We start from the raw sequence: 14132 nt of genomic DNA on the forward strand, positions 1-14132 counted from the left end.
AATAATTTTTATTATACAATAGCGTTGAAAATTGTATATTTTATATTCTTATGGTTTGACGAATTTTAATGAAATAAACTTATTTTCGAACACATGGCTTTTAAATATATGATCTTATGTACACGTGATTTTCAAACGTATGATAAATTCCCTAAATTTCTAGTTTCGCCTGTACTAGTTATAAATTATTTTTCTTTGCCGAATTCGATCATTTTTCAAAACCAGGACTCAAAAGTAAAAACAAAACTTAACCCGCAAGTAAAACTTATCCAGTCCCTGCATATAAATATTATAATCAGAGAAACTGAAATCAATTTTTTTAAAAACGATTATAACTGATTTTTTCTTATAGAAACATATATAAAAACTACATAATACTCAAAACCGGTTTCTAAAACTAAAACCACAAATAAATCACAAAATTTTAATTATTATCTAAATATTCTTGATTTTAAGTATTTACAACTCGTGGTGTTCAGACCTATTATCATTTATCGTTATAAATTGTTTATGAAAATGATAAAAAGTAAATATTTGAATAGTGTGAGATAAAATTGCTTTGAGAAGACTAGTTCTTAGGATTTTATAGCATTATAATAGTTTAATTGATTAAGAATTAATATAAACCATAAAAACAATATTTTGTATAAAATCAAAACAATTAAAATTAGGGGGTGTATGGAGCGAATGCCAACACGTAAGCTGTTTTAGAATTGATTCCTTAGCAAAAAAAATCTTTAATTTGTATCCAAAATGATTACATTAATAAATAAAACTAATCTATAAGTAGTTAGTAAGATAAAAAATGTGACATTAAGTGCTTTTAGAATTAATTGACAATTATATAGTTTTTTGTAAGTTTATCTTTCCAAAAATTTGTTTAATGCTACTTTTAAAAATTATGAAATAATTCCAGTAGTTCAACTACAATGGTTAAAAAAATAAAAAATACTTCAGATATCATTAATACATGATTATATTCGGAGACTTTTATATAGATTATTTATTCAGACATAAACAATTGCATGGTGATATTGAAGATTCAGTAAAATCTATTAACCGACTCATTAAGTTAATTCATTTTGTTAAAATAAAAATATGTTGATATTTAAATTTATTTAATGTGCATTTTTTTCTAAATAATTTTTATTATCACAAAATAATTACCATTATGAGAAATCTACACAATTTAATAGTTATAGTAATCATTACAATAATACCAAAAAGTCTTACGATCAAAAGTGAATTTCCTGATGGTTTTTTGTTTGGTGCATCCACTGCATCTTACCAAATTGAAGGAGCTTGGAATGAAGACGGTAATTAATAATTTCATGTTAATTTATTAAATATAATAAGAATAGATCACTTGTTTCCAATATTAATTTTAAATAAAAAAAATGTTCAATTTCATCAGCGCTAAACACATATACATATGTATAGTAATTTCTGTGGCTTTTTTAATAAAATAATAAATTAATTAATAAAATAAATATTTTAAATTTAAATTAATTCATTAGATCTACAACAATGAAAAATAAATGTTAATTTTAGGAAAAGGTGAAAATATATGGGACAAAATGGTTCATTCTCGCCCAGAGTTAGTCAAAGATAGTGCTAACGGTGATGTTGCGTGTGACTCATACCATAAATACAAAGAAGACGTAGCGCTTGCAAAAGATTTAAATGTAAACCATTCATAAACATATATATTTAGTAAAACAAAATTTAAAATATCACTATGGTTTATACGTTTTAGTTGAATTTTTATCGGTTTTCAATTTCATGGACTCGTATAGCACCAACCGGAGAAATGCATAAACTAAATCCTAAAGGAATAGATTATTACAATCGTTTAATTGATGAACTACTTGCAAACAATATTGAACCAATGGTAAAAATAATTTTATTGCTTATTTTTTTGTTCATTACTGTTAGTCATGTACTTTAGTATTTTCTATTATAAAGGTTACGATGTACCATTGGGATCTTCCACAGTATCTTCAAGATCTCGGAGGTTGGGTCAATCCAATTATGGTCGATTATTTTACAGAATATGCAAAAGTTTTATTTTCAAATTTTGGCGATAAGGTAAAAAAAATGTTTGAGATATTTATTTAACATAATTTTTTAGCAAGTTTATATCAATATTATGTCTCATTAAAGTTATAATTTTATGAATATTTTTATTATAATAATTTTTTTTAAATAAAGTTAATAATAGTTGAGGAGAATAGAGACATAAGTAAATTGTACCAGGAGTTAAATATTTTCTTTGGAAATAAAGTTCATTAAACATATACATAGGATTATACATTAAGGATAAGACACTTATTTAAAATTGAGATTTATTATTAAATAATTTTCATAATACTGGAAGCAATAGCATTTTATTTAAATGGGCCATAAATTACACCGGCACACAAAAAAAAAAAAGTTGTCTATACTTTTGACCGGACTCACCTACGGACATGTAAAATGACCCGTTGAATCCGAATTTGAAGTCCGTTTGGCCCTGTCACCCTTCAGATTTGAGTAAAATGAAAAAAACCAAAAAATTGCAAAAAACCGGTGAGTCCGGTCAAAAGTACAGACAACTTTTTTTTTTGTGTGCCGATGTTATCAGCCGTATTAATTCATGCTATCTTAAGTGACAGATATGATAACAAAAATCTTCAATAAAAAATTGTTAATGTGACATAATGAAGATATATATTACTATATAATAAATATCAAATTATAATTTGATATTTAATATTTATGTCAATAGAAAATTGGTCATAAAACGCCTAACTTTAACAAGCTATAACAAAAGAACGCTAATCGAATGAAAAATGTTATAAGAACAAAATTGCTTAAATTGTTTTTCTATCATATCATTAAACTATAAGTAGGGGTACACATTGAAGAATATTAAAGTTTAAATTTTTTAACCCAGAAGGGATCAAAAAAAATTATTTATTTACAAATAATTTTCGAAATTTTTTGATACAAATAATTTTTTTCGTTTACTAAAATTAAAATTTTTTATCCATCATTAAAAATAGCACTCAAGAAAATTAGTGTTTTATTGATCACATTATACAGAATGTCGCACCGTAATTTAAAAACTATATAAACTAATATTAAAATTAGTAAATGACGATGTCCCATCTATATGAAAATATAATATATATAAAAAAAATTAATTTCAAAATTGAGAATTCAAATTTTTTTTTCAATTGTATTGTGTTTAAGTTTTTAAAAATCATTTGTAGGTCAAATGGTGGATTACACTTAATGAACCCAAAGAAACATGTAGAGCTTATTCGAATCATAGTTATGCTCCTTATTTAAACTTAAATAACACAGGATATTACATGGCTGGCCATATCCAATTGCTGGCTCATAGTAAAGTTTATCATTTATATAATGAATTGTTTAGAGATAAACAAAAAGGTATTATTGTATTGGAATCAATTAATAACTTCAATGAATTATATTTTTTTTATCTTTGAATCTTTTTATTTAAGGTAAAATAAGTATATCAATCAGTGGAGCATTTTACATGCCAAAAAATGAAAGTTCGGTGGATGACATGGAAATTGCTGATCGAGCCAATAATTTTGAAGTATGAACTAATTTAATTTATTAAATTCTTAATTTTTCTAAGCAAAAATTAATATCCCCGTATACTAGCCCTTTCCTACACCACTTAAGTAATTTCTCTTTAATATCATAATAATTAATTTTAAACTCACGATTTCTAAATATTTGTATACAAATATATGTGTACTATGACTACTGTACTAATACTGTACTACTGTACTGTACTAATATATATGACTATGTGTATACATATGTTTTGTACAATAATGTTTATACATTAACAAAAAATGTTTATTAACAAATGCTATAGAAAAATGACATAAAAATACACCGTCATTTTAGTCGGTATTTGAAATTTATACTACTTAATAAGATTTTTATTATTATTATTCTTTGGTACATATATAGAGTAGAACAAATTAAACAGACAACTCTCATAAATTATGATCAATTAATCATTTCACTGTAATTGTTTAAACAATTTTCGTATTCATAGGCTACGTTAAAATCATATTTTTTGATATTTGTTTTTAAAAATAAAAAAAAAAATTAAAGTTTTTTTCGAAATATCAAATTTTCAAGATTTTTCTAACAAAATTGATTAATGGATCGATAAAAATTTTAGAAAAAATACTTTTTAAATAATAAGTATTATAATATATAAAGTGGGTGACTCTCATTCACTCAGTGAGTTTCGGGGCGTATGTAGTGCCGATGATTCTACGTTATGAATATACACCAGTACGAGCTGCACCCTAGTGCTACATACCTACTCACAATTATTTTTTGTCTTCTAATTTTTTTTACCTATTAGAATTATCTGTAAAAAATAATTATTTTAAAATTTTGAAAAAATTAAAAACTAAAAAAAATCATTTTTTATTCAAAATTAATAATAAATAAATAAAATATAAAAAATACTGTGATGCAAATCTGTTGATAGTGTTTATTTTTTAGAAGAAATTGCTGAATTATTTTAAAAGCAACAATTAATAATTTTAAAGATATAGGAGTTACTCGAGTATTCAATACTGCCGCTCAGAATAATCTGATTATTATGCTTTTCAAAAAAAAAAAAATTTCTTTATTTTTCATTATGCGTTGCTATTTTTTTTTAAATTTGAATAAAAAAAAAATTCTTTACCCTACAATTTATTTTACTTCATGATGAACTACGAGAAGTCTCCGTGAAAATATTTAACTAACACTTAAATCTTTTTATTATTATTATTATTATTTTGTAAATCATGGTACTTAACTCCTTATATGACAATGGTTTGAACTTAAGTATAGGCATAGATAATTGTAAAAAAAAAATTGAAGTAGAAAATTGTAACAACATGAAAAATAATTTATTTTTTTACACAATGATAACATATTTTGTTTAATTTCGGTACCGTTATTTTATAGCGGCCGTTAACATACGATATATTTTAACATATGTTGAAGTTTGTAGTATATTTGGTACATATTCAAAAGTTAAGTTGGAAAGATAAACTTTTCATGCATAAATTACTATCTTGAATCTCTCTGATGGGCAAATTTTCTAAAAAATGCATATTAAAAAAAGGAAATTTTTAAGGTGTTTATAAAAAAAATTTTTTTTGAATTTATTCCTTTTTTATAAAGTTATGAAAGTTTTAAGTAAAAATGTCAAAATGCACAGATTTAAAAAATTGTAATTTATTTTTGGAATTTCTCCCATTTACGGCGAATGAAAGAAATTTGTGTAATTTTTGAGGCTAGTATTCTCATCTAAATACGATTTTTGATCTTTTGACGTATTTTTGAAAATATCGGTCCAGTAAGTCCTGAAAAACGAAGTAACAGACACAAAAAAAAAATCATGGTAAAATTAATCCCTTCTCAGCTTCACATCGGAGCTAAAATATATGTCTAAAAATGTAAAAATTGTTTAAAATAAAAATTAAAGTGAAATAATTATCGGATCAAAAGTTGTAGGAATTGTTAGTTAGATAAAATACATTATGTTGAAGAGTTACACAGTTTTTCTTGGAGATGATTAGGAAAAATACATATTCATTCGTATAAATAATTTTTAGATAGGATGGTTCAGTCACCCGATATATAAGGGTGATTATTCACCAATTATGAGAAAATTTGTGGATAGGAAAAGTAAAGAAGAAGGACGACCTTGGTCAACGTTACCAACTTTTACAGATGAAGAAATAAAACTACTAATTGGTAATAAACTCAGTAAATTTTGATTAAATATAAAATAAATTTCATTAATTTGTAAAATAAATAACTATTTTATATTTAAAAATTATATACTAATTTTTTGAGATAAACAAGCTTATATATAATTCTATTGAATTAAACCACTCTAAATATAAAAACCCAACACAGTGGGGACGTGTCATAGTTGGGTCAAGTATAATGATATCTGAGAGTGATTAAAATCACAATCATGAAAATCGCTTCGATACAAATCTGTAGGTAGTGTTTAATTTAAAAAAATGATGGATTATTTCAAAAGCTATATGATTTCCTGTTTCCTTATTTATATACTGATTACAAGTTTTATGATTTATAAGTGTAATATATGAATAAATATATATTTATAATATATAAAGCGAAATGGTTTTATTTAAAAAAAAAGTATATCAAATAAAAGAGGGGTATAAATATTATTTCTCATAAAAAAATTGTACTGATCCATACATTTTTCAAAAAGTATAGCATTATAAAATTAATAATGTAAAATATAAAATCGAGAATTTTCACACAAAAATAGCATTTGGTAACTATTTTCATCGTGAAGACTAAATAAAGTCCGAATTTTTTTTTTCTATAATGAAGTATATTACATAAGCTTTAATTTTAGGTATATATAAAATTGTCAGTATTTCTGAAAGAGTTTCAAAAAATAAATTGAAAAAATTGTCATTTTTAATCCCCCCATGTAGGCAGGTAAAGGGTCAAATTTATAAAAAAAAATATGTCAAATGGTAGATAAAGACATTATGCATCTATAAAAAAAAAATTATATATATATATAATCATTATTGAAAAAGTTATGGCAGTTTTAAGTAAAAATTTGAAAAAATTTCGAAAAGTAGTAATTTTTAAATTTATTATTTTTTTGGAAATTTCCCCCATTTACGAGTAACGAGGGACATTTTATTAATTTTTGAGGGTAATTTCTCTGACTAATATATAAAAAATTATAACTTTAATAATTATTGGATATTTGTGCAATAAATGATGTTCTTACACTTCAAAAATTTATAATTGAATAGGACACCAATGAAATTGTGAATTTGTTTTTTTCAGCACAATGGTTAAAAGTGACATTAGTTTTTTAAAATAGCCACACAACGAAAATATATTTATTTTTTCAAGTTTTCATAATTAAGAATACATATTGAGAGCTTTTGATTCAAATAAATGTAAAAAAAAATTGATTATAACAAATAACTCCATAGCATTATTTGGAGACTTCAAACTAATCTTTAAAGAGAAATCATGCTTTTTTTAAACTTCGTTCGTTTCTTAATTTTGTTTTTAAAATAATTGAATTTGGTCAACTATCTAAGAAGACTATATAGATGCTTTTAAATCCTGCTTAATGTTTTAGTATGGCTAATATTTAAAATTATTTTACATTAAAATTTACCGATATAGTATCCATGGATGAACATTGTTCACTTGTTCAGACTTGACCGTTTTTGATAGTATTTTTATTGAAAGGTTTCAAAAAGTTGTTTGGTTAAAATTCCTTTTTTTTTAGATTTTTAATTTTGGACTGTGATAACTTGAAATGTTTTCTATTCATTATGAAACACACAATAAAAACATTAAACATGTTTCATATATTCTTTCTAATCAAAAAGATTTACACGAAACTACATACGTTTCGTGGTGGTAAACAATTAAATATAGCAGTCTACCGGGATATTCCTTGTATTTAGACAAAACATTAGGTACATTAAAAGTTTTCTATAGTTTAAAATTTTAATTAAAATTATAAAATTAAAAAATAATAAACTTTTTATGATGTTACAATAAAATTTACTAAAACTTCATATTATTTTAATTTACCATATTGAGAATAATAATTATACTAAATTTAATTTATACATAAAATAATAATAAAATATATATATAATTAAAATTATATAGATAATTAAATATTTTAATTATCGTGCAAATTATTATTATCTTTATTTAATGTTTTTTTTCAAGAATACAAAAAACCACTAATATGAAATGTTATACAATACTATTTTAGGCACAGCAGATTTTTATGCACTTAATCATTATTCATCTCGTTTGGTAACTAGTGGTTCAGAATTAGACCCATCTTTTAATTCAGATGCTGAATATTCAACTTTTGTCGACGAATCCTGGCCAGTTTCTATTGCTCCTTGGCTTATAGTAACACAAACTATTGATTAAAAATATAAATATAATAAGTATTTTAAATATATTACATATTTCGAACATAATAATTGTAATTTAAGGTTGTACCAGAAGGCTTGCATAAACTTCTCGTTTGGATAAAAAATCAATACAATAATCCACCAGTTATCATTACAGAAAATGGATATGCTGATGATGGTAGGATAAATGATTTGGAGAGAATTGATTATATTAAGGTAAATCTTGAATTTTTACTTTTCTATATAAAAATATTTCCTCTCTTCAAATAATTTCTATTGGAGTGTTATTCTAGAGTTATTTGAATTCAACACTTAAAGCTATATACCAAAACAAGTGTAATGTTATTGGTTACACATGTTGGTCGTTAATAGACAACTTTGAATGGATGGATGGTTATAGGTATTTATACAGTGGGAAATAATATACTTATATATATATATCTGACATTGTATATCTAAATATATCTGACGTTTTTTTTAGGTATCATTTTGGAATGGTTCATGTCGATTTCAATGATCCTCTTAGACAACGTGTACCAAAAGCATCATATCAGTTTTACAAAAATGTTGTTACTAACGGAAAATTAGATGTTCAGTACTGATACTAACTCAGATAACAAAGAATCGTTTTTCAATAAAACTATTGCATTAATATTTTTAATATATAATATTTCATTTATATTATTATTTATGTGCGATAAAGTAAAAACAAATTAATAATAACAAAAAAATAATTTTATTAAATGATAATAATTATAATAATGTTATTCAACTATATTTTCACAATATAAAATATATAATGTTTATGTTAAATTGACTTTATAACTAATAAAATTAAATCATAGTATAAATAATAGATTGTGTCTATAGAAAAATGTTATTTTATAGTTAGAAATTTTTTTTTAGAAAAATAGATCATTATTTACTTGATAGGAAATATCTAATTAGCTTATTACTTACTATTACTATGTTTTAGTTCCGATGCGAAGCTGAGAAGGTATGAATTTTACTATGTTGTGTTTTTTATTGTATCTGTTACCACTTTTTCTCAGCTCTCATCGAACAGTCTTCTTTCGACGATACGTCAAAAGATCATAAATTCTATTTAGTCGAAACAATCATCTTTAGAAATTGAAATAAGTTCCTTCGTTCCTCATAAAAGTGGCAAATTGCCAAAAATATTACAACTTTCAACATTTTTAAAACTTTTTTGGATTTTTTAAATCCAATTCGCAGTGACCAAATATTAGAAAAATATTTTTTAATTTAAGAAATTTAGACAAATATCTACTGTAAAAAATGGCAAATTAAAAAAAAAACTTATTTAAATGAAATATCTCCATAAATAACAAGAGTATAAAATTCGTTTTTATATTGAATTACACAATATATCACTAAAATTTAACATTTTTTAATAAGCATAGACCAAAATATACTTTGCTAAACAAGGATTTTGTGCTGATTTAAAAACTGTTATTAGATTTTTTCCATCAACACTACTTTCGATATTATTACCAACACAACAACATATATAAAAAATACAATAAAAATATTTAGTTTTCAGTTTTTGCATTTGATACTTTGGCGAAATTTTGTTAAATTAAATTTAATAAGTTTTCTACAATATTAAAAGCAAATTGATTTCGTGAACATAGTTTTATTAACAATACTGTATACACATAAAGTATGTCACGCTACAGTTCACTTCATCAAGTAACAGCTCATCGTTGTCTAGTAGCGATGATTCTTCGGACGAAAGTCCTTCTTCAAATGGAAGCTCATCGTCGTCCAGTTGTAGTTCAACTTTAACAAGCGTCAACTCACGGTCGTTTAGCAGTAGTTCATTGTCTTCCATTAGCGATGATTCATCGAATGAAAGTTCGACTTCCACTGGAAATTGTACGCAAAATTTTAATTTAAAACGCAAATTCAATAAATATTTGGATGAACCTAATAAAAAAATATAATATCTTTATTATTATACAAAATAAATTGGTAGATTCAATGTATATTTAGGATAATACTTGTCTAACAATGTCTTTTTTAAAGGGTTACGCGAAGAAACTTAAACGTTTTAATATTTTCTTATAAATCGGGATGATAAAAAATTAATACATTCTCGGTAAATTTTATACTAACTATAAACTATTTTTAAGGTGTTGTGAGTTACCGTATGCTGTTAACGATGATTGGTCATTTAAAAATTATCCGTGTCTGTTGGATTCTGAACGTGAAACTAATGCTAAATGGAGTATTCACAACTCGATGATTGGTATGTATAAGTTTTAATTGTGTTTAGCAATCAGTTATATTTAATACACGCTTGACTATATAATTATAATATAGTCGTATAATTATAAAATAGTATTTATAATGTCTGTAATAAGTAGAATAATTTTTGTTTCAAAAAAAAAATATTTATATTTTTTTTTAGATTTGCCAGCCGAGAAAAAAATAACTGTCACTAGAGAAACAGATGTTGGTATAAAAATTGAAGAGAATTTTTTAGCTAGCGACTTTCCTACTAACGTAGAACCAAATATAAACAACTCTATTGATTGTCAACATGTCAATTCGCATAATGGCGAGGAATTTACCAATTATTCTGAAAATGTTGATTTAACCAGTATTTCACAACACTATGTTTTCAATCCGGAGGATAACACTTTTTCAAAAAGTGTTGTTAAAAATAATACAGATATCCTCGTTACAAATGACGTTGATGAAGAATCTGTTTTGAACGAAGATATACCTATCGACCCTAAAAATAGTCAACTAAATATGAATGTTGATATTAATAATAATTGCTCGGAGCCAAGCACTTCGAATAATGAAAATTATTCAAACACTAGTCGTTGTGTCAAATGCAAAATATTAACTTCATGGGGAGAAGATTGGTTTTATACGACCCATACTGATAGGTATACAGGTCTTAGATATATAACATTGATGAACCCTTTGAACGAACTTCCCGTTAGTTATGTGGAAACTATTGATCTCACAAATTCAGACGACGATGAGCAACCTGTTATAGACAGGAGTACTACACGTGGAAAAGAAGTGCAGCCAATGAGCGCACTTAACCACACAAATTTTCACGAAAATAATTGTGATGGAGGTCAACCTTTCATAGTTGATCATTATGAAAAAATCGCTATAGATACTACTGAAGGTATCAGTTTCGTATACAATTGGATTCCAGAAATGCACGAGGTAATTTTTAAGAATGACAGCATATAAAACTAACTGAATTAACTTACTTAAATTGTTGACAAGTTTTCATTTTATTTCAATTAGTTGAACAACTTTTTATTATTTTTGCATTAATCGGAAATTTATTATTGTTTTTTTTACGATGGTTGTGATTATGAAAATTATTTATTTATCTTTTTCTTATTTTTGAAATTTATTTTTCGTTTTATACGAGTTGATTTATTTGTTAATGATAATGTTATATTGGTTAATAATTTAAAAAAATGTATTTTAGTATTATAATTTTGTTAAATAAATTTTATATTTTAATAAACATGTGCATTGATTTATTTCAAAATTAAATTATTGCACATACTACTCAGTGATTAATTGTAATAAACATTGATGATTCAATGCTGTAAATAAAATGTATGATTTATATGAATAAAAAACAATGGTAAATTTAAATATTTAGTTTACACTTCAATATGTTACTTTGATAATATAGTTGAAAATAACTTATATTGTTTAGTTTTGGTAATTGATTTAAAAACAAATTGTTTTTTTTTTTAATTGGACCATTTCCCTTTATAGAGGGGGACCAAAACTTTAATCATGCATATAGAAACTAATACTTTTTTTAAGTTATAATTCTTGGTTTTGTATTTCATTCTATTTTAAAATACCTTATAACGGTTTTTGAGTTAGAAAAAACTGTTTAACTCTTTTGATATTTATCTCATTTATATTCAATAAATTCAATGAATATCAAGGACCTCATCATTGTAGTCTCCCCTTGTTTGAAGAAATTTCTTATTTATATTAAAATTATTTTACTATGTGATTTTTTTTTTTTTGTGGCTCTCATTTATTTTCTCAACTCTCACTGGACCAACTTTTTTTAACGATACATCAAATGATCATAACTATTACCTAGTTAAAAATATTAACTCTGTGGAAATTATAGAGGCATAAAGCCTATGTGTCATAGTATGAAAATTTGGGAATGGTAGTAGATAAGAGAATAAGAAATGAGACATCGGTATCTAAAATCCAGTTTGGATTTATGCCTGGTAAGTCAACAATGGAGCCAGTATTTTGTGTGAGGTAGCTAATAGAAAAGTTTAGGGAAAAGAAGAAAAAGCTGTTTATGGTATTTATAGATTTGGAGAAAGCGTATGATAAAGTACCGAGAGAGGTTTTAAAGTGGACATTAATGAGAAAAAGAGTCCCAAAAAGGTACATTAATATAATAGAAAATATGTATGATGGCACTTTTGCCAGGGTAAAAAGCGTAGGAAGAGTAACAGATGGTTTTCGGATAAGAGTAGGAGTGCACCAAGGTTCTGTTTTAAGCTCTTATTTATTCTCTATAGTGATGGATGAAATACAAGGAGAGGTGCCGTGGTGCATGTTGTTTGCTGACGATATAGTGTTAATAGGAAAAAATAGTGAGGAAATTAATCCAAAAAAAAGATGGGGGTATGCTATTGAATGCGATATCAGGACAAATGATATGAGCGTAGATGATGTGGGAGATCGTGTCAAATGGAAGTTTAGGATAAGGGTGGCCGACCCCAAGTAGTTGGGATTAAGGCGAGGAAGAAGAAGAAGAAAAATCAAATTCTAATAAAATAATCAATTATTAATTATGATAACTATTATTCAAATATTTAAGATATCAATACTTTAATTTGTTTCTATTTTATTTGTAAAATTTATTGAATGACTAAAGTTGAACGAATGAGTTTTAGTGAGAAAATTAATAACTTCATAGGTTGCTCAATCGATTTAATTTTAAGTAATTTTTCTTCAAGTTTCATGTTTATTTTATTAGTTTATACAATATGTGCAGTGTAATTTACAGAATTGTTAGCTACATTTACTTATTGTGTATTTTTGATATACGTTTTTTACGTATTACGCTATACGTATTGATTTTATGACCAACCCCTTTTCATGATCATTGGCAAATCAATATATTCATAATATCAAGAAAATCTCTGCCATTAAAAAATTTGGTATATTGTTAATGAAAACATAAATTAAGTTATAAAAAATGAAGGGAAAATTATATTTTTACAAATCCCAGAACATTTATTTATAAGTATAAAAATCGTTTAATAACATCAACCATAATTTTGAAAGAATAAAGAAATATTAAAATGAATTTTGTGTTGATTGTACTGTAAGAAGTTTCCAATTAAATAGAATTTATATTTATGTACAATGTATTGCTATAATAAAAATTGATCACTGGAGGTTAATATTATTTAAAATTAAAATTATAAAAAAATATTAATTTAAACTAACAAATATTTAAATAAAAAAAACCACAAAAAATTACTAAAAAAACGCAAATTTTTATTTTGTAAAAATGTTATTAATACATTAAACACATTCGTAAGTATGTGTTTTTTGAGTTAAATATTTTTAAACTATTTATTGTTGTTCTAAAGAATAGGAATATATTATACGAATTTCAAATTAAGTTCAAAGTTATAATTTCTATTATCAAAAATTATGTTTTAAGTGAAGTGTAAAGATTTAGTAGAATAAAAACATATTTCTGTACTAGTAACAGAACTATAACTTAGAATTATCTATTTTGCACGTCTATGTTATGAGATATAATACATATGTTACATTTTTTGTACAAATAAGAAAGACTGTTCAGTTTTTTATTTGAATTCTTAATATAGAATTATAATACCCGAAACACAATTTCAAATAAGGGAAACTCATTTTAATTTCATTCAACAAGGAAAACTAAAATTTAATTAAACTTTCAGTTTTATTATTCATAAATGATAAGAGCTTCCATTGATAGCTTAAAATCTGATTTGANAATATCTAAAACTAAAATTTAATTAAACTTTCAGTTTTATTATTCATAAATGATAAGAGCTTCCATTGATAGCTTAAAATCTGATTTGATTAAAACTGCAA

At 24.5% G+C, this 14132-nt stretch overlaps 2 protein-coding genes across 2 annotated transcripts; both read left to right on the forward strand.

The window, feature by feature from the left end:
* The first annotated feature begins 969 nt into the window (after positions 1 to 969).
* Positions 970 to 8845, forward strand: LOC126908399 (myrosinase 1-like). The gene is made up of 11 exons (XM_050690424.1): positions 970 to 1316; positions 1552 to 1685; positions 1757 to 1891; positions 1966 to 2088; positions 3255 to 3435; positions 3510 to 3607; positions 5649 to 5790; positions 7841 to 7986; positions 8073 to 8207; positions 8285 to 8391; positions 8473 to 8845. Exons 1-11 carry the CDS (start codon positions 1172 to 1174, stop codon positions 8591 to 8593), a joined length of 1467 nt encoding a protein of 488 aa, XP_050546381.1. The 5' UTR covers positions 970 to 1171; the 3' UTR covers positions 8594 to 8845.
* A 585-nt stretch (positions 8846 to 9430) lies between these two features.
* Positions 9431 to 11432, forward strand: LOC126908402 (uncharacterized). The gene is made up of 2 exons (XM_050690430.1): positions 9431 to 10263; positions 10426 to 11432. Exons 1-2 carry the CDS (start codon positions 10257 to 10259, stop codon positions 11229 to 11231), a joined length of 813 nt encoding a protein of 270 aa, XP_050546387.1. The 5' UTR covers positions 9431 to 10256; the 3' UTR covers positions 11232 to 11432.
* Positions 11433 to 14132: the final 2700 nt, after the last annotated feature.

This window comes from Daktulosphaira vitifoliae, unplaced genomic scaffold (assembly GCF_025091365.1).
Source record: "Daktulosphaira vitifoliae isolate Bord-2020 unplaced genomic scaffold, ASM2509136v1 Scaffold_5, whole genome shotgun sequence".
Lineage (NCBI taxonomy): Eukaryota > Metazoa > Arthropoda > Insecta > Hemiptera > Phylloxeridae > Daktulosphaira > Daktulosphaira vitifoliae.